General features: G+C 38.4%; 1 protein-coding gene across 1 annotated transcript in view; it reads left to right on the forward strand.

The window, feature by feature from the left end:
- The window catches only part of THBS2 (thrombospondin 2), a 34,292-nt gene extending 13,466 nt beyond the window's left edge, over positions 1-20,826 (forward strand). Inside the window, exons 10-22 of the mRNA XM_069800817.1 lie at positions 706-879; positions 1,329-1,456; positions 1,563-1,715; positions 2,753-2,971; positions 6,588-6,695; positions 8,486-8,645; positions 10,104-10,222; positions 10,495-10,729; positions 13,825-14,052; positions 14,509-14,780; positions 15,734-15,831; positions 18,099-18,238; positions 18,940-20,826. Of these exons, the coding sequence (XP_069656918.1) occupies positions 706-879; positions 1,329-1,456; positions 1,563-1,715; positions 2,753-2,971; positions 6,588-6,695; positions 8,486-8,645; positions 10,104-10,222; positions 10,495-10,729; positions 13,825-14,052; positions 14,509-14,780; positions 15,734-15,831; positions 18,099-18,238; positions 18,940-18,947 (2,042 nt within the window). The 3' untranslated portion in view covers positions 18,948-20,826. The remainder of the gene's footprint in view (positions 1-705; positions 880-1,328; positions 1,457-1,562; positions 1,716-2,752; positions 2,972-6,587; positions 6,696-8,485; positions 8,646-10,103; positions 10,223-10,494; positions 10,730-13,824; positions 14,053-14,508; positions 14,781-15,733; positions 15,832-18,098; positions 18,239-18,939) is intronic.
- The last annotated feature ends 3,101 nt before the right edge of the window (positions 20,827-23,927 follow it).

The raw sequence follows: 23,927 nt of genomic DNA on the forward strand, positions 1-23,927 counted from the left end.
CTACCTGTGCATGCTAAGTTAGTGAAAAGGTTATTTATTTAAGGACACACACCATTGCCCGTACATTTTTTTTTTTCAGTATCAAGAACAAACATAGAGTTTGGTTCAAAGATGTTTGTATTTCAAGAAAATTCAGGTTTAATGACAACAGGATCAGTAGAGTTGTACCACCATAAAACATGCAGAAGAATCATTGAAATAAGTTATTTATACTGAGTCAAGCAACACTATTGAAGATACACTGATGAATGGATTACAAAACAAGAATAATAGCTGCAACCTTACTGAGCATACAGTTGCCATAAAAAAAGCCACAGAGCTCAGGTTTGGCTCAGCACAAGTTTGTATCCTGTGGTCACACCCTGCTTTGTGTACAAAATGAAAGCTTAGTAGGGAGCTTTGAAGGCACTGTATTTGTTCTGATCAACTTAAATGGAAATACACCATGCCAGTGGGCACGGCATGTTGTTTTGAATTATTGGCCAAAAAATGCCTATAAAGCAGTTGGGTATTTTTTATTTGCTTGTTTGTTTCTGAAATATTGCTATCTCAGTGTAAGGCTTTGCCAGCATCTTTCTTCCTATGTGCATACTGAGAAACTCTCTCCAGTCAGGGATCTGAAGAAACGGTTGTTGTCATTGGCACCAAATGTTGTCCCCAGTCTATTGCCTGTGATACTCTTCTCCTTTCTTCTGCATATCCTAGTGAATGGCCAGTGGGGTCCTTGGTCTCCGTGGTCTGCCTGCACTGTTACCTGTGGAGGAGGAATTCGTGAGCGATCTCGCCTCTGTAACAGTCCAGAGCCACAGTATGGAGGAAAGCCCTGTGTGGGAGATACCAAGCAACATGATATGTGCAACAAGAAGGATTGCCCAATTGGTTGGTATTTAGTCATTCTTTATTCAGTCTGAGTAATTATTATTGCTGTTATTTCTTTAATGGATAATTATGAATTGACACTACAGAAATCTACTAATTATACCTTTGTTTCAGGAAAGCACTTTTAACTATTTTGGGTGCTGTTTAGATCAGCGGGATTTTATATATATTCTTAATACTGACTTCCCCTGAACAAGGATGTGTTTCTTAAACAAGGCTTCAATATGCTGCAGTGTATTCAGCTGGATGTAGCAATCTGTAATATTTTCATAGTAAATCAATCGTATATTAAATGCATTTAATAACCCTAATTGTAGCGGGTTTTTATAAGAGTCTCTTGCATCACATATGATTTAAGCTGATGAACAGAGAATATCTGTTTCTTAAATGAAGTTTTATATGCCTTTTATGCTCCTAACTTAATGTACACTTTTATGTGTCTTTGCCAGATGGGTGTTTGTCAAATCCTTGCTTTCCTGGAGCAGAATGCAACAGTTACCCAGATGGGTCTTGGTCATGTGGGCCATGCCCAGCAGGTTACCTTGGCAATGGTACCGTCTGTGAGGATCTTGATGAGGTATTGACTTTGATTCCAATAACCTCAGGAAATCACTGTGAAATTTTCATTATTTGGGAATTACGCAGCCATCTAATTGGTGTCTTCTTTCTTTCCCTTCCGGCAGTGTATAGCTGTGTCAGATGTGTGCTTTAAGGTGAATCAGGTCCATCGCTGCGTGAACACAAATCCAGGTTTCCACTGCTTGCCATGTCCTCCACGCTATAAAGGAAGTCAGCCCTATGGGGTAGGGCTGGAAGTTGCCAAGACAGAGAAGCAGGTAAGTGATGTTGAAGAGAATTTGATGGCTTTGAAACTGAGTAATTCTCACCTGAAAATACCTGTGAATGAAAGCATGACAAAGATACCCTCCAACAGCAGTTATCTATTTCAGGTTATTTTTGGTTTGAGTAACAAAACACTGAATTTGGGTGGTTTTTTTTAAGGGTTTTATTTAGTCTAGGCATCTGCGCCGTTGCACCAAATGAGTGTAAAATGCCAGGAGCAAGCATTCCCTTGCTTTGCACTCCTTTCAGGTGTATATGCCTACTCTGGGCATTGGAAACTGAAGAATCAGGATCGTTCTCTCCACAAATATAATGCTGTTAATGTGGGTGTCATCAGACATATGTCTGAAGTTCTCAATCCCTAAATTCTATTGGGCCAACACCTATCAGTGGTGAAGGACAGAAGGAAGTGGAAGTGATACTGAAGACTATGGTCTGATAGATAAAAACGTTAAAACAGATGTCATGGGATGCCTTTTCTTTGTGGCTGTTGAATCAATCTGTGGTTAGTTCAACATGTGAAGTCCAAATGCAAAACATCTGTGTAAGACTCTCGGATATTGTCAATGAAAATAAGCAAAGTGATAAGAAAGAGGTTAAAAAAAACTTACTTGAGGGGAATGTGAGAATTCATTATGGTCTCTTTGATTTAAGAAAATAAAGTAGTCCTTGCATACTGACAGGCAGAACATTAAAGGAAAGAGGTGAGTACAGTCTACTTTCTGTTGCAGTTAATTTCTGGGGATTAATGGCATCTGGAAGAAAGCAGATAGGGTTCTGAAAATGTTAATCACTTTAATTTCTTTTTGAATAATGTCCAATTTTTCCTGTGGTTTGTTTTAACTATTTTCATTGTACACATCGTCTGGAGTTGTGAACTGACAGAGCAGTATGACTTACTAACAACAATTAAAACAAAGTTCCTGTCTTTAGACATCTAGATAACTGTCCTGATTTTGACAAAGTTGAGACACACACAGCTAGCTGCAAATATCGTCAGGTTTCAGTGAGTATGCTCTATCTGTTACAGGTCTGTGAACCTGAGAACCCATGCAAGGACAAGACACACAGCTGCCATAAGTCTGCAGAGTGCATCTATCTCGGCCATTTCAGTGATCCTATGTACAAATGTGAATGTAGGACAGGTTATGCTGGCGATGGACGCATCTGTGGTGAGGATTCGGATTTGGATGGCTGGCCTAATAATAACTTGGTCTGTGCTGCTAATGCAACATACCATTGCGTGAAGGTAAGTAAAGAAGGTTGATAAAAATACCATGCCATAACCAAATTTTCTCTCTTTTTTTCCTAAATAGTTGTGAATACCACTTTTCAGCATCAAGCTGGTCGTTGCTTTCATTAAGCTTTGACTGTTACACCATGCTTATTTTCTAGGAGATGCTGTGAAATGTGTGTTCACTTAACACTAGATCCAGTAAGAGATTCTCAAAATGAAATCCAGAGTCCTCTGCTTTGGATTTCTTCCTGCTCAGAATACACAGAAGGTTGGGATGCTTCTGAATAGAGTTAGTACACTGAGCAGGAGCTGCCTAAAGCACAGGTGTGGAACACACAGCTAGTGAGAACTAAACAGGAGTCTCTGGACACAGGTGAGTATGAAATCCTACCTGCAAGGCTTGTAACAAGACAGACAGCCACGTAAGGTCTACAGTTCTAAATCTTTTCTTGAACTACCCCTTCCTTTTAAAGAGTTAAGCAGGTCACACTGTGTGAAAACTGGATTCAGAGCCTGAGATAATTTCTGGTGATAGGAACCTAAGAGAGGAGCGAATATGAGTAATTAGACAGAGGAGTTCTTATTGCATAGGGTCAGCGGGAGAGGATGGGAGATTGAGCTTCTCTTACCCTTCAGAGATGTGGAGTCCCAGCTCTCACCCGCCCGAGGGGAATGACCTGCCTGCCATCATTGGCTCTGGACCTGGCAGGGGACTGTTCACTCTTGCTGCTACAAAAAATGAAACATTACTACACCAAGGAGGAAATAAGCATCAGGGAGCCTGAAAATGGTGGTATGTAGGTTTAGCCCACCGTGGTATGTTCCCTGGAACCTGGTTCTGTGATCATCTGAATCACGCTGTAAGTCCTCCTTGGCTTCATGGCCTGAGGTTCCTTCCAGTGGAAATTGCTTAAAAATGGTGAGCCCGCTTTGATGTCTCAACCTGATGCGGTTACACTGCTGTGCAAAAGCAGGCTGGAAGTTGTTCCAGGTCCACCAGTTTAACAATGGCCCAAATAGCTGAGGAGTGAAGGCATCCCCGACAGGTAGTTCCCTGGATCCCAGTTCTGAGTGGCGGCCTCACTGATGGTTGAATGACAGGCATAGTACAGAAGGGCATGTGCTGTTTGCAGCAGCAAAGTAAGCAACTGGGATGAAGTGAGCTTTATCTGAGCAGAAGGCATAATCAAGTGCTCAGTTTTAAACACTTGCCCATGGGACCACTGACAACACTGGATTACCTACATGCTTTCACTAGGGCAGATGCTCAAGTATTTTGCTGAATCGGTTGTGGCTCCAAGGGCAATGCTTTCTTTCCTGAGGTTTTTAGATACTTTTTTTTTTCCCCTACTGCCCTGAAACATTTTGGTTTCTCCTTCTCCATGTTAAAGTGATCTACCTCTAAACTCTCATGAAGTTCTAGCATGATAACTTCAGCTTAAAAAAAAAAATGAGGAAAGAAATGCAAAAATGACAGAGTTCTAGACCACTACAGTGGTTAAAAAAACAAAACACAGATCAAGAGACTAGGAAAGTTTGAAATCAGGCTGTTTGAGAGAGTCAGAAGTCACTCGGGTGTAATCCACTTGAAGTTGTGAATCTGGGCTCTCTCAGCAGAAGAGTTTCAGACTTCGATGGAAATTTGAGCCTCAAATGTTGATCTTCCTAACTGTAGCTGATGTCTGTTCATGGTGGATCAAGGCAATTCAGCTATTGCATTTCATATATTCTTTTTTGGTTCCTGTCGTCGGAATCTGCAACATGTTGACTCAAGATGTAAGGCCAATGATTAGTTTTCATTAAAAACGCAACATGCTGAACCCATTCAGAAAAAATTGTTTCCAAAGGTTGATTCATGGTTTCTATAATATATGTGTTGATCTAATAGACACAAGTACATCACTGAAGGGGACCCTGCGCCCTCCCCCCCCCGGCCCAAAAAAACCTTAAAAATACCAGGTATTTTCAGATCCTTATACTCATTACAAAATATTCTAGTTGAGTAATTCTATTTTAAAAAAACAGACTAAAGATTCTTTCCTTGAGCTGATAATGGTTGAAAATTAGCTCACTGTCTAAGCAAAGGTATATGAATAAAACAAGTAGTTGTAAATAATAATGAAAGTAAAATCTTAGCACTATCTTTTAGTATAAATTTCTTTCACTCACATGAAAGTAGCATTTTTTTTCCATAAGAATTATCATACCAAAACACAGCTTTGTCAATAGGTGAACCAAAGAAGCCTAGTTTCCAGTGTGTTTGTGCCTCAAGATTGAGTTCCCTGGTGGAAGGTGTGATGTCTAATAAGTCCTCTTTCCAATATCTAATAAGAAGCTTCTGGGGTGCACTGGTAGGATCTCTCCCCTGTACCCTATTACCTCTTTTTGCAAAGATTATAGGAAATTGCTATCTCTACCTTACTACTTGATTTGTATGAAACTGGACTTGAATCTGTAGAGAATACAGAGAGACAGAAAAACATATAGACAGAAACATACAAAGTGATTCAGCAAGCTTCAACTAATTTCTTCCATTGTTTCCAAAAATTTTTTTTGTATCACTGCTAACCAGTGTTGAGTTGGACAGTCAAGGCTGTTCACGGGTATTTGGTAAAAAAGTGCCATAAAAAATTTGGAGTTGCATTGGGGTTTTGATATTTATCACAAATTTTCCACTTCTCTTTTTCTTAAATTATCTATAGTATTAGAACCACTAAGATTGAAAACAGGACCAGGAATCTTACTATAATATTCATTTTCTTAGGGCATGTGTTACAAAAAAAGATATTTCTGCGCACTATTGGCAGATTCAGTTTTCGTCTGAGGTAGATACGGAATTTGAGAAAAAGTGAGAATAACAGAGTAGGTTTTTATAGATGTGTGTATTCTTAAGCTGTGGTAGAATTGCAATCCATTTTTAGCTGATTTTGGTATCTTAAAAAGGAATACATGTTAAAAGTTTGCCAAACTATTTCACTTGCTTTTTTCAGTGTAACCTAAGACTTCCTCATTTAAAATAATCATTCTTTACAAAGCTGTGATACAAAATAAAGGGACGCATTTACCTTTTATTTTCAAAGCCATGGGAGTGCAAAGGTACTGTTCTGCAGAACAGTATAAAGGCACGTTTTTCAAAACCCTTTCTTACTGTGTTCCCCTTCATTGCTGTGTACTACTTCAGTCCAGTAACTTTCCATATGAACAACTATTTCTGAAGACCATCCCCTGGCTTGTGTCTATTCTTCTGGCAACCAAACCTGATCGTTTTATATGTAATCCTTAAACATACTTCATGAGTTGTCTATAAAAAGTTGATGTAAGAGTGCATGTGTGTGCATGTGGTGTGTTTGTTCTCTGCTAGATAGTTTCATCTACAATTTACTGGAAACATCCCTTTAACAGAAGGAGAGCTGGGAAATAGAATGATTTGCAGATGCATTTCACTTTACAATATGAAAGCAGCAAATGAACTACTATCTTTGGCAGCAAACAAACAGGCACTTTAAAAAGTATCTGTGATTGATTGTTCTTGGTTTATAGTCTCTGGTGTACCGTATCTACTCTTCTCCCCAGGCAAGTCATTCTGACATAATGTAAACATAATGTATTGATTATTTCTTTTGGCCAGGATAACTGCCCCCTTCTGCCTAACTCTGGCCAAGAAGACTTTGATAAAGATGGCAAAGGAGATGCCTGTGATGAGGATGATGACAATGATGGTGTTGAAGATGACAAAGTAAGATGCATTTCTGTGTATTCAGTACATTTGACCTAAACATCTGGTTTTAAGGAAAACCATTGCAATAGGTGAGAGCGTTATTGTTCAGAGCTTCAGCTGAGTTGTTCTGCACTGCCTTCCCTCAATGATATCTGGTGCAGAATAAAGCTGTGTTGGGTCAAAGAAGAGTAGCACTGTGGAGAGCAAAGCAGCCTGGGGAACCTGGGGCTGAATTTCATTCTCTGTATCAGTTCTGGGTTCAGTCATGTGCATGAAAAGAGTTTAATGGAAAGTGGGATTGGATTTCTTATTTTGCAATGGGAGAATGATAGGTCCATTGTATTTGAAAAGCTGGTAAATATTACATCTGGGGTATGTTGGAAACAAGTTATGATGAATAATAATAACTATAAACACAGCCAGTATCAAGGAGAAATGACAGGAGGAAGATACCTAGCCTGGTTCATACTTTCCTCCTTTACATCTGCCCACAAGACTGAAATTCATTTACCTGTAGACCCTAAAAGATAGGCAGTCTAAACCTGTGCTCCCTGGACATTCAGAAAAAGGACAGAGGCACCTCCAGAGTGGGCTTCACCCTGCCTTTTCCGAACATGTTTAGGATGAGTGAATTTGTTTTAGGAATTTACTGTTCCAATTTGTTCCCTTCAGAGGGAGCCTAGATGCTCTAGAGCTTCAGATGGTTAACATTGGGTTAGAACTGTGTTGATGGAACCTGTTTGGAATATTTCAAAAACCAAAGAATCATTTGATAAAATAATATGATGTAGTACATATAGTTGAAAAATTGTAGCCAGATGTTGTTTTATGAGCAGTATAAAATTTTGACTTGCCTCTATATCTTGACCTTGAGTATATGAAATGTATTTCTGAGGAATTTAAAATGTTTTTCTAAAAATATTATTTCCTAGTAAATGGGTTTTGTTTTAGCAGAGGAAAAGTAGTTTAAATATTTTTTCCATATGACGTCCTTTCAGATTCCATGATACTGATACAGCACTCACTCCCACTGCTTTGGTTTGGTTTCATTCTTCTTTGCTTTCCACACTGCGTACTTCCTCATGCCTGTGCAAAAGTCCATGTGTAATTTCGGGATGTGTGAAACATAAGAATTCTTGTTCTGGCAGACTTCCAAATTGGGGACTAAACTGAAATTAAATTTTCAAAATTCCACTAAAATAAATGGTCTCAGGAAAAAAATATTTTGGGGCAATGAGAGTATTTCATTTTAACTTTAATTTTTGAAAGTTTCTACATTTTATTATCATATGCAATATAACACAACCCACAAAAAAGTCAGTCTTTATTTAAATTGAAAAATCAAAATATGTGGTTTAAAAGTGAGAATATTGATACTAGTTTGTTCCAAAAAAGTCAGAGTATCATTTCTAACTTTTTCCAAAAAATACAGTATGCAGTTGAAGTTGGCCTGATTTTGCAACACGTTCTGATTTTTCTAAAAAACACATGTACCAGTGATACACTTTTGTTGAAATATCTGAGTACAGATCCAGTTTAAAATGCCTATTCCTCTCCTAGTGAGGTGTGGAACATGTTTCGTATGGCTTGTACAAAAACACAAAAGCAGACAGTGAGCCAGGCTGTCCAGATGCCATCTTGTTATCACTGAGATCTTCAGTGTAGGTACAGCTTGTCCATTGAAAAAATAGTGGATTAATAGTTTGATTTTGGCCTCTGTCCAAGATGAACAGGAGGAGTTATCACTTCATAGTATGCTCTCATGAGTTGTGATTTATGTTCTGAAATCTTCTATTTCTTCTTACCAGGACAACTGCCCTCTTCTGTTCAACCCTCGTCAGTTTGATTATGACAAGGATGAAGTTGGTGACCGCTGTGATAATTGCCCCTATGTGCACAACCCTGCTCAGATTGACACAGATAATAATGGGGAGGGTGACTCATGTGCTGTGGATATTGATGGAGATGGTATGCTTTCAGTTTTGAGAATTAAGTGCTGTTCCACAAGTACACTTTGCTTTATGTCCAGTAAAATGGGCTACCTGCTTTTATACATGGAACAAAATTGGGTCTAGCAGCTCAAAAATGCAGAAGAAAGGGAAGACAGGTTCATCTGTCCTGTGTAGTGTAGTTGTCCATAAAGTCCCTAAAGGATTACAATGGATATTATTCAAGTATAAATCACAGCAAGTCTTTTATCAGTGTAATCTTAAAAAAAATTCTTTCCTTCATCTGTGTTCCAAAGTAATCAGGGTCTAATATAACACTTCTGTTGCCTTTTTTTTTCCTTTTTAGGGAGGGAAAAGAACATCAGAACATCTGTGCGGTTAAGACAATATCTGTAGGAAATTAATCTGCTTTTCTATGAATGTAATGCAAAGCTCACAGTAATCCAAATACACATTTTTTGTGTGTCTTAAAATATTATTAAAGGTGTTTATTTCATCTACCAGTACATGCCTATGTGACCCAGATTTGATCAGAATTAAGGAGGGGGAAAGCACTTAAATGTCTTTCAAAACTCATAACCATGCAGCATTTCAATTTATGAGAATCCAGAAGTATGAGAAGTTGAAGAAATCTAGTTTTGGATTTCTTTCAGTAACATTTTAAACTTTTGGATTGAAGTTCTGAACATTTTGAAGTCCTCTCATCCTTCTGATCATCACATTCTTAGTAATGCTCATGGTAGTTCTGCATTTGAAGAAAAACGTAGTCATGTGTTATTGGCTGAAAGATTATGCAAATACCCAGGGACCATATCATGTGGGAAAGGGTCCTTGTATCCTTTCCAGACAGACATGCCAACGTGGCTTGATTTTGTTTCTTTTCAACATATTATAGTTTTGAAGGAGATTGTTGGTTGTATAAGAAAAGCTTCCTGAGGAGGAACAGTTTCTTTTGAAAATTTGGCATGCTGTACAATAAATGATGCACATGTTCTAGTAAAATTAAATTATTTAGTGCTGAGGCAGCTGAACATTAATGCAGTTGTTGCTAAACAAAACTCTTCAGAAATTCCACCATGATATAGCTGTGCGTTCTATGCCATTACTTAGAGTGTGGGAAGAAAATCCAAACCAAATTATTTAAAAAGAAAAATAACCTGCCTCTTTATCTGTGTTTCTGTGAAAGAGGGCTAAACTCTTAAGACATAATCAGCCCTTACTCTAGCAAAATTCCCTAGGAAAATACATATAGAAGACTTTATCATGGCAAGAAAAGTGGAATCGATACCATCATTTTTCTTTCTAATATTAGTCTTTTCACTATTTCATGTTGTAGCAATAATGTTGTAGCAGTCAGAAAGCCTATGAACCACTTAAGAGCTTTGCTTCTTTACTGGTGACTCCTGCAGTCTATGGTTGTCTGTGCTGGATGCTATATCATTCTGATTTCTTCAATCTTTTGGTTTTTTCCTTGCAGACATTTTTAATGAACGAGATAATTGTCCTTACGTCTACAACACAGACCAGAGTGATACAGATGGTGATGGAGTTGGTGATCAGTGTGATAATTGTCCGTTGATGCATAATCCAGACCAGGTAAATGTTAGAGATGGTTTTCTTAATGGTAGCATCAGAACAAGGGCAGAGGAAAGAACCCAGGAACTGCTGTCAGTCCCTGTTTACTGTAGAGCTGAAGAGGTGGATCTGTATTGCTCATTTTCATATCTCAGGGTGTCAGATCTCAATGTATCAGAGAAGTCTCCAGAGAAGTCCTTGAAGAGAAGTGTTGACAAATTAAGTACCAGGCAATCTGTACTTTTGTGTTCAGCAACAATAATAAATTTACTCTCTCAAATTTTTTGGGGTAGACTGATGCAGATAATGACCTCGTTGGTGACCAGTGTGACAACAATGAGGACATAGATGAAGATGGCCACCAGAACAACCAGGATAACTGCCCTTACATCCCCAATGCTAACCAGGCTGACCATGATAAAGATGGTAAAGGAGATGCCTGTGATCCTGATGATGACAATGATGGTGTCCCAGATGACAGGGACAATTGTCGCCTCAGATACAACCCTGAGCAGGAGGACTCTGATGGTAAGAACAATGTCATATGAATTTCATTTAGTTCTTAGTATCTGATTCTGATCTTGGAGTATTAACATCTGATGAAGAGAAAGATTTCAGATCAAACTGAGCTGCTTTTGACAGTTGAGACACCATGAACTTCAGTGGAACTGAACTGGCCAGTTTGGTCCAGGGTTAGAGCATTATGAAACCTCTTTGACAGGGGCTCAAACACACACATACTTATTTATAGAACACCTTTAACAACTTTAAAAATCAAAATTAAGTTTTGGGGGTTTTTTATATTTCTGATTTTCACTTTGTTGAAATATTACAGATCTGGGAAAATATTTCAAATAGCTTGAATTTCAGATGTCTTAAAAAATGAAAAATGAGCTGCTTTGCTTTCAAAATAAGTTATCTTCTGAAAACTAAAATGGAAAAAATTATGGTTTACTGCTCTGTTTTATTTTGAAAAACAGACTGTTTCTCCAGTTTTTTTAAGTCTAAAATTCTTGTTAATTTTTAACTATTTTTGTAAAAAAGATTCCTGAGCAGCTTTTCTCAAATTTGCTTTATAGGTAGCTTTAACTATGTCTTGACTATGTAAATGTTACAGTTTAAAACATGGATACATAGTTGTTCTTCAGTTCTGTGGGAAAATGTTGCTAGTCCCTCTCAAATCATCCTTCTCTATGCTTGGCAGTATTTCAAGAATGAAATAGTGATAGTTTCATAATCATAAATGTAATTTAGAAAACATTTATGATCCTTCAAAACCCACCATAATATATCTGTAAGTAATGGCACTTGCAATAAATACAGGTGAGCAATTTCTGTTCTGAGTTATAGAGCTTGCTGGAGTCATTCCATGGCTACGCTGGTGAAATTGAAAGCAGAATTTAGTACCTACACAATATGGTTTTATGCACATTTAGAAAGATAAAATCGTGAGCCCTGACTGATTTCCTGGTGAGACAACTGCTGGCAATAGGGAGTTTCTGGTTGGTAGTCAGTAGTAGTTCTTAAATTACTTAACCCTTCAATCCAATTATATATTTGGAATATCTTTGTACTTGCAAGTCCCTGGAGTAGCCCCTTAATTTCAGAAATATTCCAAAATAAGGGTGCCCCCAAACTGGGATAGTTTGTTATAGTCGTCTGTCACCTGGATCTTGCAAGGGAGACTGCATTTATGTATGGAGTAAGGATTCACAAAAAGTGTAAATTTAAACATTTTAGCCAGCTCATCACTATCATTAGTGACAGGTCCAACAGAAATCTTGGAAAAGTGATAAATAAAGCCAAAAGATGCTCCCATGCTCTTGAAGATGTGCGCTATAGCATATAAAGATGAGGCCCTGGAGAGAGCTGTTGGACGTGGCTGGGTAAACAAATGCTTTCTAACTTTCCTTGATAGGGAATCAATGTTGTCAGCAGCAGCTCAGTACCAAATGAACATCAGCAGGACTTTCAGTGAATAATTAGATTCTCCTGTGACTCAAGAATTACCTCTTTGATATTGGCAAAGGGAATAAAATTAGAAATTCATTCTCTTTTCTCCAATAAGTACTAAGACAAACAGGTGCAGGAGCACACAGCTGGTCAGGATTTGGAGTTCTCCATGGCTGATTGCCAGGGTGGAAAATGGGACCATTTTACCATGTATCTGAACTGCAGAAAGTCTTTGACATATTGGATACTTCAGCTTTCTCTACTTTTTTTTTTTTTTTTGGCTGTTGCCTAAAACTCATTCTGCTTTCCTTTTGAAAGCTTCATACTTGGATAATGCTGTGCTGGTTAGGCATAGTAATGTAGCTTTCCATTTGTCTGTGAAGCATCTAGTAGGTCAGTATTGAATGAGCTGGATCATTGCTCTTTCCCATTGTGTTAATTCCCATATTCTTAGAGTGGTCACAAACACTTAAAAAAAAAGCAGATGCTCAGCTACATGAGGATAGAAACAAATTAGCTGGCAGTTCTGGCTTTACATTAGTACCCAGTGCAATATCCAGTGGTTTCTGTTGTAAAAGTCAGAGCCATTTGCGAATTTGTTTCTATACTTGTCTAGCCAAGTTTTTCTACTTTATTTTCAAGTGTTTTGTATGCCACTGAATAACAGTGGCATTGGCAATGAGGTTTGGTTTTTTTTTTTAGATGCCTCCTTTCACCACCTGCTATTCAAGGCAAGTCACATCTCCTGGTTTCTACCAATATTGAGGGTAAATTAAGAAAGGAAATTATTTTTTTAAAAAATATTGAGCATAGTAAAAGCGTTGAGCAGATGCACAACTGTGGCTGAGCTGTATGGACATATTTTTAGGCTCTCTAAAAAGCTTCTTGCAAGTCATGTAACAAAACTTAATATTTCCATTCCTCCAAGGCTAGTCCTGTTGGATACAGTATTTCTTTCTTTTTTCTTACATTTTTCTGAAGCACTACATTTCTTATAAGACAAATTGTTCTACCCACAAGTGAAAGAGGGACTAAGCACATATGCATATTTTACTGCAATACTGTCCCCACTTTCTTCTGACATAGAGGTGACACTTCTGCAATCTGAAGCACCTGAGATGTATTGTTGCTGAAGGAATCTGAAGACAGAGATAAAAGAGTCTGAAGAAAGTTTAGTATCTTCAATAGTATATAAGGATTTAGTAACGTGCAAGAACATTAAGATTTTAATGCTATTGTTTGAATTCATTTACACTGATCATATTAAAATGTGGTGTTGTATCCACATCTGGGACAATTCAAACTGAAAATGTAATACAAGCATTAGTGAATTACATCGACATAGCAAACTTCCAACTTTTCCCACCCCGATTCTAAAGCAGCATATAGACTGGGGCCAGATTGATCACTGTCATAAACCACCGACAGGACAGTTTTATTAACAACAATTTTGAACCCGATCTAAGTTGATGACTTCTTTCAGTCCTTACCAGCAACATTTCAAATGTACTTTCAGAGAATGAAGCTTTCTTTGGAGTGATTTGGAGCGTTCTTTGGGAAACAAGAGAATAACATATATGTATCATAAATTTCTTCCATCAGTGGGAGAGATGTTAGGAAGGCTGAACAAATTGCTAACAATTGCATTTGCTTATTCACATTGCTTATAGGTGATGGCAGAGGTGATATTTGCAAAGATGACTTTGACAATGACAATGTCCCGGATATTTACGATGTATGCCCTGAAAACAATGCCATCAGTGAAACTGATTTCAGAAAGTTCCAGATGGTCCCCCTGGACCCCAAGGGAACAGCTCAGATTGATCCCAACTGGGTTATTCGCCACCAAGGCAAGGAACTGGTGCAGACTGCCAACTCTGATCCTGGAATAGCCGTAGGTAAGTATTGGATGTCAGCTGTTGTCTATGGACAAGTAACCAGTGATCTGGTGATAAGGGAAGGGAAAAAAAAAAAGGTAGATAAACACAGCTTTTTGGTGCTGCAAGCCTCGGACTGACACACAGGGACAGTGTACATGCCCAAATTAAAAACAGCGCAGTACTGTTTGCCTTTGACCATTCGTCTCATCACTGAGTGTAACACACAGAAGATAAGCAGAACTTGATATAAGTGCAGTGCCTACTGTCTCCAATGCCCCTTGTAAACAACTTCTCTCCAGAAGCGTCCATGTTATAGGTAGGCAAGTGTGACTACCTCCTCTCCTACAGGTAAGGAAACTGAAAAAGATAATTTATGACTGTTGGCAAAACTCAGGATAGAGCTGGGACTCTTGGGTGTGGGTGGACTGAACCAGCATTGTAACTCAATGGTTTGTCTCTTCCATCCTCTCCCAGGCTACGATGAGTTCAGCTCTGTTGACTTCAGTGGGACGTTCTATGTTAACACAGACCGTGATGATGACTATGCTGGCTTTGTGTTTGGCTACCAGTCCAGCAGTCGGTTTTATGTTCTGATGTGGAAGCAGGTCACTCAGACCTACTGGGAGGACAAACCCACTAGAGCTTATGGCTATTCTGGTGTGTCGCTCAAAGTAGTGAATTCAACAACTGGTACCGGTGAACACTTGAGAAATGCTCTCTGGCACACAGGAAACACCCCTGGACAGGTGAGAGATTTAACACTTCAGGCCAACAATGCATGGCTAATATTTTAAAAGGAAGGGAGGTGTCTTGAAAAGAATCTCCTTTCACACCTCAAATTTTTGCAGATGTTTATCAGCTTTTCTTCATTTCCCATATTACTGGTGTCAATAATAACATTTGCATTGTGTTTCAAAGAAAACATTACACGTATAAAAAATTATGAATGGAAAAAGTTACATGTATAAAAGGGAAGATGTGGTGTGGTCCAAAGAAAAAGGAGTGAGAAGTCTCAGTTATCCACAAATCCTTTGTGACCTCTATATTGGCACTTGCTTCTTTGGCATTCCAGCTTGTTTGAATTATACATGGTTTAGAGTTCAGTAACCAGTGACAGCCAAAGAGAAAAGAAGTGAAAACAAAGAGAGAAAAACTGCTGCTGTTCCAAATAGGGCCCAGCCATGGAAGAAACTTGTGCCTTTTGGAAATGAAGTTAGTGGGACTTCGCATGTGGATAGGAATTTCTCACTTTGGAGCTCCTTGCAGGAAAAGGACCTTTACTGAGTGCGAGAGATTTCAAGGAGCAGGCCACAGGCAATAACATCTGTGCAAGCCTCAGTCCCTCTCCTTTGGTGGAGGTGCTCATACAGATAGGAAAAGTAGCGTCGCCTCTGGCAGTGTGTGGGGGGGTGTGCAAACGGGCAGGACTTCCTAAAGGAAGGCAGGTTCGGTGCTGTGATGGTCTTTGGTGACTCCAGCTATGAAACTACAGATGAGTAACTGATCAATAATTTAAGACAGAAATTTTCATTGCTCTCAGCCTATAAAAGAGGTCTGCTGATCATACCATGTTAAACACTATTTTTGGTTCCATGCTCTGCAGCAAATAAGCTTTGGCTGCATGTACAGTTACTGTAGTGGATGTACAGTTACTAGAGCACAGTCTGTTTCTAATAAGGCATTTGTATTCCTACTGTAGGTGCGTACTTTGTGGCATGATCCCAAGAATATTGGCTGGAAGGATTATACTGCTTACAGGTGGCATTTGATTCATAGGCCTAAAACGGGATTAATAAAGTAAGAAATGTTTCTGCACCTCTATATTTTCTAGTAGCAAAACTAAGAGCTATGTTATCAGTTTCTTTGTTAGTTCTGATAATGATACTTGTGTGACAGTTTGTTCCAATAATTTGGTGACATTTTGTCTTCTTTAGAATAAGATATTTTCCTTTTCAGATGTATTTAATGTAGTCTGGATAGTTCAATATTTACATCAGCTAAATATTCTTAAATTAAAGAAAAAAATAAAATTCTTTCTCAATAGCTCTTCTGTAAAGGGACCAAAAATTCCTAAGCAAAACTCAAAGCAAGATTAGAACACGAGATTCCTCCCCAGCCTCTGGAATTTGAATGAATGAAATTAATTAGAAACATCAGAATTGCCACAGGGAAGTAGGCCAACGGCCTGTCTACTTCAGCATCCTGTCTCCCATAGTGGCTTATCCGAGATACTGCAGAAGTATCCATGAGCACATCTGTAATGCACACAAGGAGTTATGGTGTATGACTTCCCTTAGAGCCCAGCTGTTTATCTGATGTTCCAAAGAATGAGCATTAACTGTCCATGTCAATTTTATCTTCTACTAACTACTGTAACTGTAAAGGATGTTTTTCAAAGGGCAGAGTCTGACCTTACCTCTTAAGGTCTTGTTTGTGCTTATGAGCAGGGGAGTTTCACTTGGCTGTGAAAGACAAAAGGGTAGACAAATTTGGATAGACTAAGTTACTAAGTTATCTGTTTCTTGGAAAGAAAAGAGTTTCATGCATCGAAGTATTGCAGTGCAAAGCATTGACTGTTACAGGTCAAAAGGAAACTTGAGTTTTTCGTTTGTGATGCTGTTACCTGTATCTTCCTTTGCAGGAATCTACTTAGTGTCAGGCAAAGCATGTTTCAACTAGTATCCCATTAGATTAATCTAGCATGACAAATTCTGTGGTCCAGGGCATTAAATTCCTTCATTCTTCAGGGTGTTTTTATAGAAAATAAATAAATAAAATCAATGGCTTCATGTCTATATTAGTGAAACAATTTTATTTGTACAGAAATAGCAATTTAGTAGTAACATGATTAGAGCTGCCTAATTTTTTGGGGTGGAATGAATAATTTATTAAACTCTTCCCATACGTTTTAGGTTCTTGAAATTTTGAGAATTATGTTAAACAGGGTTACGTGAACCTGTCGTTCTTTTTGCTTTTCTTATTACCATCGATGAAATACTGTTTTCAGGGAGCAGTTTCATACTTGTTTTTAGGCACCTTTCAGAAAATAAAACACTTCAAGGTAGAGCAAGTGCTGGACGTGCATTTCTGCCTAAGTAGAAATCTGTCCTGAACCCGTGAGTTATAGGAAGTTGCTCAAGTGTGTTCATCCTCATGTGAAACCATCCTGCTTTGTATAACTCATGTATTGTCAACTGAAGCAGGACCATAATCCCTTCCTCCAGAGACTGCTTTAATTAACAGACTATAGAGTCATTTCTCATTTGGCCCAAAAGCTATTTTAAGAGACTGAGAGCTGAAGAACTTTGACTATCTCAAGGTCTCCCTTGAGAAGTAGAGAATCCAAGTTCAAGGAAGGGTAATCTATCTGATAGAGAAGGAAAATGAGGAGGCATCTTTAGAGGTCTTTTGGCTGTAGGGTGGATGCCTGAAACACTACCAAAAAAAACCCCACCACCACCCCTAAAAACCCAAGTTCTCCTTCTTTTCCAATTTGTTATTAGTCTAGCTGTTTGTGTCCAAATCCTTCCAGCTTTCATTAAGCTCTTAAAATGTCTGAAATTGAGATTCAGCATGGCTCCAATTAATGTTTTGTTTGACTCTAAAGGGAAGGTTCTTCCAATTTCTGATGTTGGCCCTTGCACCTAAAGATAAATAAATCAGCCGTTCACACAGCTATAATGACGATTTTGCTAAGTGATGTGGCGAGGTCTTGTGCTAACCTCTGAGTTCACAGGGACGGGGGCTTATCAATGAATGCTAGTACATGACATAGTTCATTCCAGGAGACATGACTGTTCTAAATAAAGAATTGGGAAATCTTTTGCAGATGGTGTGCATAAAATTACTTATGGAACAGCTCCACTGCTTCTGATTAATGTGTTATGGCTGCCAGCCAGGTGGGCGTGAGATACAGATGAGAAGTGATCCTTACAATGAAGTTGGGTTTTCTGATGCCTTCTTAAAATTAATTCTGTTTCAGTTCTTGGGAACCATTACCAGCCCTTAGCACTGGACACTGCGTTATCCTCCTTGTCTAATTTAAATTATCTTCTTCTTTACAGAGTTTTAGTGTATGAAGGGAAACAAGTCATGGTGGATTCTGGACCAATCTATGATACAACCTTTGCTGGTGGACGATTAGGTCTTTTTGTCTTCTCTCAAGAGATGGTCTATTTCTCTGACCTCAAATATGAATGCAGAGGTTAGTTACAGAAAATACCTGGAAAATGCTGAAGCCTTTGATAAGCTGTGGAGCAAGCATGAAATATGGAAATGAAAAGTATCCTCTAGTCACAGAAAGCAATCTGTAATATCAAAGCATGGAGTAAACCTTGATTTGTTGAAATACCATGAATGCCCTTTGCCCCTATAGTAATCTCAATTTGAATAACAAAACCCAGATGTTTAATACTACCCACCTGGAAAAAATGAGATAGAAATAAATCTCTGAGTGAGATATGCACTTAGAATTCTGTCTGTATATCCACTTTCCTTTGTAGGCTATTTGAGTGTGTCCTGCGGGCAGAGAGCTACTTCTGGATCACCCCTCTTTCAAGAGGCATGAAGGAGAGAGCAGATATTTTTAATGAGCATGTCTGTCTATAGTGCCTTGTCCAAAATGTTCTGAAATACAGAAAATGCTTTCCCAGGTTTTCTTACGTATGATTTTTTTGGTATACATTTAGATACACAGGTGCACATACACATATGTGTGTGCCTCTAGCTATATAGGCAGATATCTATTTTTATATAAACGTCCTCACATTTGTAGGAGAATGCAGAATGGCAAACATTGTGCTGCATCCCTATACTGTGTCATGATGGAGCTCTGTTCTTGTGTGACTGACTTTCTAACAAAATAAGACAACCACAATTAATATTGTTTTTTCTCATTTCTTTCAGATGCTTGAGCAATGGTTGCTGCATTACCAGCAAAGTACTGTAAATGCTATGCAACCTAGACACCTCAGTACATCCTGGTACTCCCAGTTTCTATTTTTGTGTACCTCCTGTCCTCTGTCCTCGTGCTCCACTCACCAGGTACCTCCCTGCTGCCAGGAGTGCCTCAGCCATCCCTCCACCCAAGTGCCTTCTCACAGCCAGGACTAATGAGACCTAAACGTGAGCGTCCGACCCACCACCGAAGCAAAAGCAGATTGATATATTAGAACACTTTTGTAGAGTGAAAACTTAGCAAAACATGTTTGTTTGTTTATTTGTCTTTTTTAAGGAATGACGTTTACATATAAAAATGTAATTACTTAATGTATTTATATATATATGGAGAAAAAGAGGGGGGTGATGATTATCAGTCATTGTCTTTAAGTGAGGAAAAATGTGTTTGAATAACTTTTTAGGTGTATGGTTGACACTTCCGTGCTCTGATCAGGACTGGACTTCAGTAACACAAAGCCTTTGGGTCTAATTTTAGCAAAGTAATGGAAGGCCACGCCAACAGTATCTATATAACAATGAAAATGCCTTTGGTTAATAAAGTAAAGACCAATTATGAACGCTTCTTGATCCAAAAAGATGTTCTTTAGCTTATGAGGATGCTCGTAATAACACCTGTTAAAATTAACAGCTGGTAGAAATGTCAGATTTGCAACCTAAAGCATTGTCTAGTAGACATTCAGGCCAAATGGAACTGAACTAGAAACTCCTATGTGAAAGGAAAGAGTGACTCATTTAAACATCCAAAGCTATTGCTATTGTCTGACTTTCAAAAAATTATTTCCAGTTGTTCTGTTTCCATCATATTTTGCATTCCCTTGTAATAAAGAATATACCATGACCATGTGGAGCAAAAAAAACCTGAACCACTTTCCCACCTCTGCTGCAAAAAGCACTTTGACATCCTGAATCCTGATGTGGGTTTTTGAAAAGGTGGCAACGCCACTATTACTTAATTTGGTAACGTAGGAATTTAAGGTTCCATTTATAAATATTTTGTTAGTATTTATTATGATTATCACACCAAGCTCCCTTCTCTGATAATTTATTTTAAAGCATGTCATATAATGCATCAGTAATACATTCACAAATAATGATATTTTAAAGCTATTTTTAAAAGCATATCACAATATGTAGATATTGTCAAAGCATGGTATACACTTAAGTAGAGTTTCATGGGTTATATTCATGTATGCTTTAAAGTCAAATGAATAATAATAAGGAATTTATAAATGGAACCTTAATATATATCCAGTTACCCTAATTTTAATATTTTGTATTGTTACCTATGTCTGCTGTATATAGAACTTCTTAAATAATGCTGAAGGGATACCAGTGTTTATTCTAAACAGATACAACAGTTACTCAGATATACAATAGTATAAACATGTTTAGCATTTTTTTTGTTTTGTTTAAGTTGTATGAGCTTTGTTCACAAAAAGAACACACGCTGGTGTGCTTTTGTTCATAGATGGGTTAACTGATGGAATAATACAGTACCTCTGCCTTCTTACAGGGCACAGTGAGCTAAATGTTGAATCAACTTTTTCTCCCTTGAAATAGATTTTGTTGCTATATTCATTAGAAGAGAATCCACAGTTGCTGGCTTTATTGCACATTTTATAGTGTTCATATTATCAAATCTTTTTGTTTTTGTTTTTGTTTCAATTTTGTTTAGTTTCTGGTTTGTGTTTTGGTTTTCGTTTGGTTTTTTTTTTTCCAGATCCTCTTCATGAGGTTTTTAAATGTTTCAGCTTCTTACTTTTGGTGTTTCAAATTGTATCCCCAAGTCCCAAGCAGAAGGGAGGGTGACTTCATTAAATGTAATGATTGTAATGGCTGTGTAGGGTTTTTTGTTTTGTCAGAGAGAGACATCAGTGTGGGGATGAAGATGTTAATATTTGGACTGTATCATAATTTTCCTATTCTATGTAAATTATTTATGATGTTTTTAAATTTCTTTTTCATTTTTTTCCTTGCAAGTGTGTGTGAGAGAGTGAGATCAATGAAATTTCATTTTGTTTTGCCAAAGATTGTAAATAATTATTTATTTGTTTACATGGACGGAACTTTATCATTTAACGTCCTGATTCATTTAGTCAGATCCTCATTTATATATATATATATATTTTAAGAAATTAATGATAGGAAATAAACTGTAAAAAGGTTTTATAAACAAAATTCTCTTTACCTTTTTTATAGTTAAAATGTTTCTTTAAAGAAAAGATTCCATTCCCCAAAGCCCTCAGTTAAATAAGCCTCTTGCCTTGCTATAAACCAGTCCATTTCAAGCAAACCCAGAAATCTGTTGCTTGGTTACAGATCACCAACTGTCTGCTAAGGTTGTAAACAACAGGTTTCCTAGTCTCTCTGACAAGACCTCATTCTCCATGAAGTCTTTATCTGGCAAACTATCCCAAGTTTTATTTATGGCATTACAACTGAGAAATTTTGGTCCTGCTTCTCTTTTTTTGCTGGACTCCTACACACGGTGCCTGTATTGTGTCTGAACAAATACACGATCCTGTTCTGTACCTGCTTTTGCTGTGAGTCCCATCTGAGTCGCTGGGATTTGTTGGTGTGAGCGAGGATTGCCTCCCTGCTGGAGAATTTCAGGAACCGGTGAATCGTCCGTCACTAACCAAACAGAATAAAATACAAGACAAAATTGCTAGCGTGAGAGATCTTTGCCATCAGTATGAACTGGTCGCAGGGAGGGGAATTTGAATTGGATTAGGAGAAGTAAGAACGCCCAGCATGCCAAAATGCCAGTTTTGAGGTGTGAACTCAAGTCATATTCTCTTATAAATATCCCAACTATTCACTCTTCTTGGCCTTACAAATATCCCAGCTATTTGATTTCCTTGGCTTTTGGTTCCAGTGTGAGTACTCAGAACATGACACAAGAAAGCCGTATAGTCTTCAGCACAATCTTTTGGTGAGTCCTTGAAAGTAATACAAATATTCAGTTTTGTAGAGAGTTGGGTCGCTTGCTTCTATTTATGCTGCGAGGACATCAATGATTAACGTTCTTCAGGTAACAGGGTGATCAAGATCTTGTTACCTGCGTTCTCAAGAGTCCCATTTAAATCTCTGGTTGTGATCTGCAAAAGAGTTTTGAGCATGAACACTTAGTGATGATGGGAAGGAAAAAAATACATCCCTTCATGGCAACCAAACAAAACCCTGGAAAATGGACCCAGGGAAATAAAATGACTGGAAACGTGAAGCCATAACAGCAGCACTTCAGTACTAGTACAGGGTCTTGAAGAAAAACAGAGAGGGAAGGACCAAAAAAGCAAATACTATGCTGTGAATGAGCAGGCTCACCTAAAGCAGTGACATCCTCTGACCTCTGTCCATTGTTCTAACTACAGGCTTTTGAAGGTATTCAGGGATATTTGAGTAATTTGGGAAAAAGACATATTTAAAAATTTTGCAGCCCCTGCCCTGCTGGTTCCCAGAGAGGTACGCGTGTGGAAGAAGGCAGCCTGAAATCTCTGCAGAGAGGCTGGTTTCTCATGAGGGGAAGCAGAGCAGGCGCTGATCCTGCCAGTGACTCCAGCGTGACACTGGGCAGAATATTCTTCATTTCCCTGAGCATCAGGTTCCCATCTACTAGAAGTCAATGATAAATTTCCTCCCCTTTACAAAACTTTTGATAAGTTTTATGTATCCTATTGTTTCTGGACCAGCCAAAAACCAGGAAATACTGAAATCCTGAACTCCCCCTGAAATTTAAGTTCAAATGAGACTTCTTGACTGCATTTAAAACATGTTTTTTTCGGATAAGCTTTGGATAAGCCTCTGAATTCTGAAAAGTTAAGCCGAACTCCCAGCATTTAAGGATTTGTCTGTTGTAAGAGTAACACCTTTACCATGGTTTCTTCTAGAAAGGAAGGGAAAAAAACCACCCAAGGATTATACCTGTGATTTCGCACATCAGGCAGCCCAAGTATTAGCATCATGAGTGCTAACATCTGTGTCTACTCCTCGCTAGCTACACAATGGCAGTAGAAGCTGAACAGACTCTCGCAGTCAGTGGGCCAATTCCTCATCTTGGTCAGCTCAGTGGGGGTTTTGCTGTGGACTTGATGTGATGTCTGGATGAGATTCAGGGTTCGGCTTGTGCTGCAAACGTCCATAGAGGAAGAGCTCTAATGCTCACATGGGAACATCTGCTCTCTAAAGGCATTTGAAAAATAACTAACGATGTAATAACTTGGCACGGTGGTGTTCCCAATGTGGAGAAGACCACCCTTGTAGATCAGGAAGGGGGACTTCGAAGCAAAAGAAACCTGGGACTGATTAAACCAAAGGTCCTTCTAATCCATTATCCTGCTTCTTGAAAGCTGCCTGTACCAAGTGCGCCAGAGGAAGGTGTAAAATCTTTATCACTAAAAATCATACATCAGCATACCTAAAAGGGAAAGATCACTCCTAGCCCCAGGTGGTTAGTGGGTGGTTTCTGCCCTCGTACCTGCATGGCTTCTTTTGCTTTAATGTAACTGCAAATATTCCTGTTATTCATATAAAGATCTCGGGTTTTTAATCCCACTTCTCGACCTCTTGAGAGTTCTGGAGATTGCTTATACACGATATACAGTAAAAATTTCCTTTTACCAATTTCAGGTCTGTTACTGTTTAATTTCATTGACAGGCTTTACTTCTCACAGACTTTGGGAAGGAGTGAATAGTATGTATTTCATCATAAAACTGCATGTTACAAGAAAAAAAATTCTGCCTTGCTTTTACTGCTTGTGTGCATGTGTCTGTAATGGGTTCCTGCAGTACATCAAAAGTAGAAGAATTTCCTCTGCTTGCTGAAAAGATCAGCTGTCGTGTTGCAATTCTGTTTGGGTACAGGATGCTACCCATGGTTATGGCTTTCTCCAAGGCTCTCTGTCTAGCTCTTGCATTGACATGTCATGTATGTG

The sequence above is a fragment of the Haliaeetus albicilla genome, chromosome 13 (genome assembly GCF_947461875.1).
Source record: "Haliaeetus albicilla chromosome 13, bHalAlb1.1, whole genome shotgun sequence".
Lineage (NCBI taxonomy): Eukaryota > Metazoa > Chordata > Aves > Accipitriformes > Accipitridae > Haliaeetus > Haliaeetus albicilla.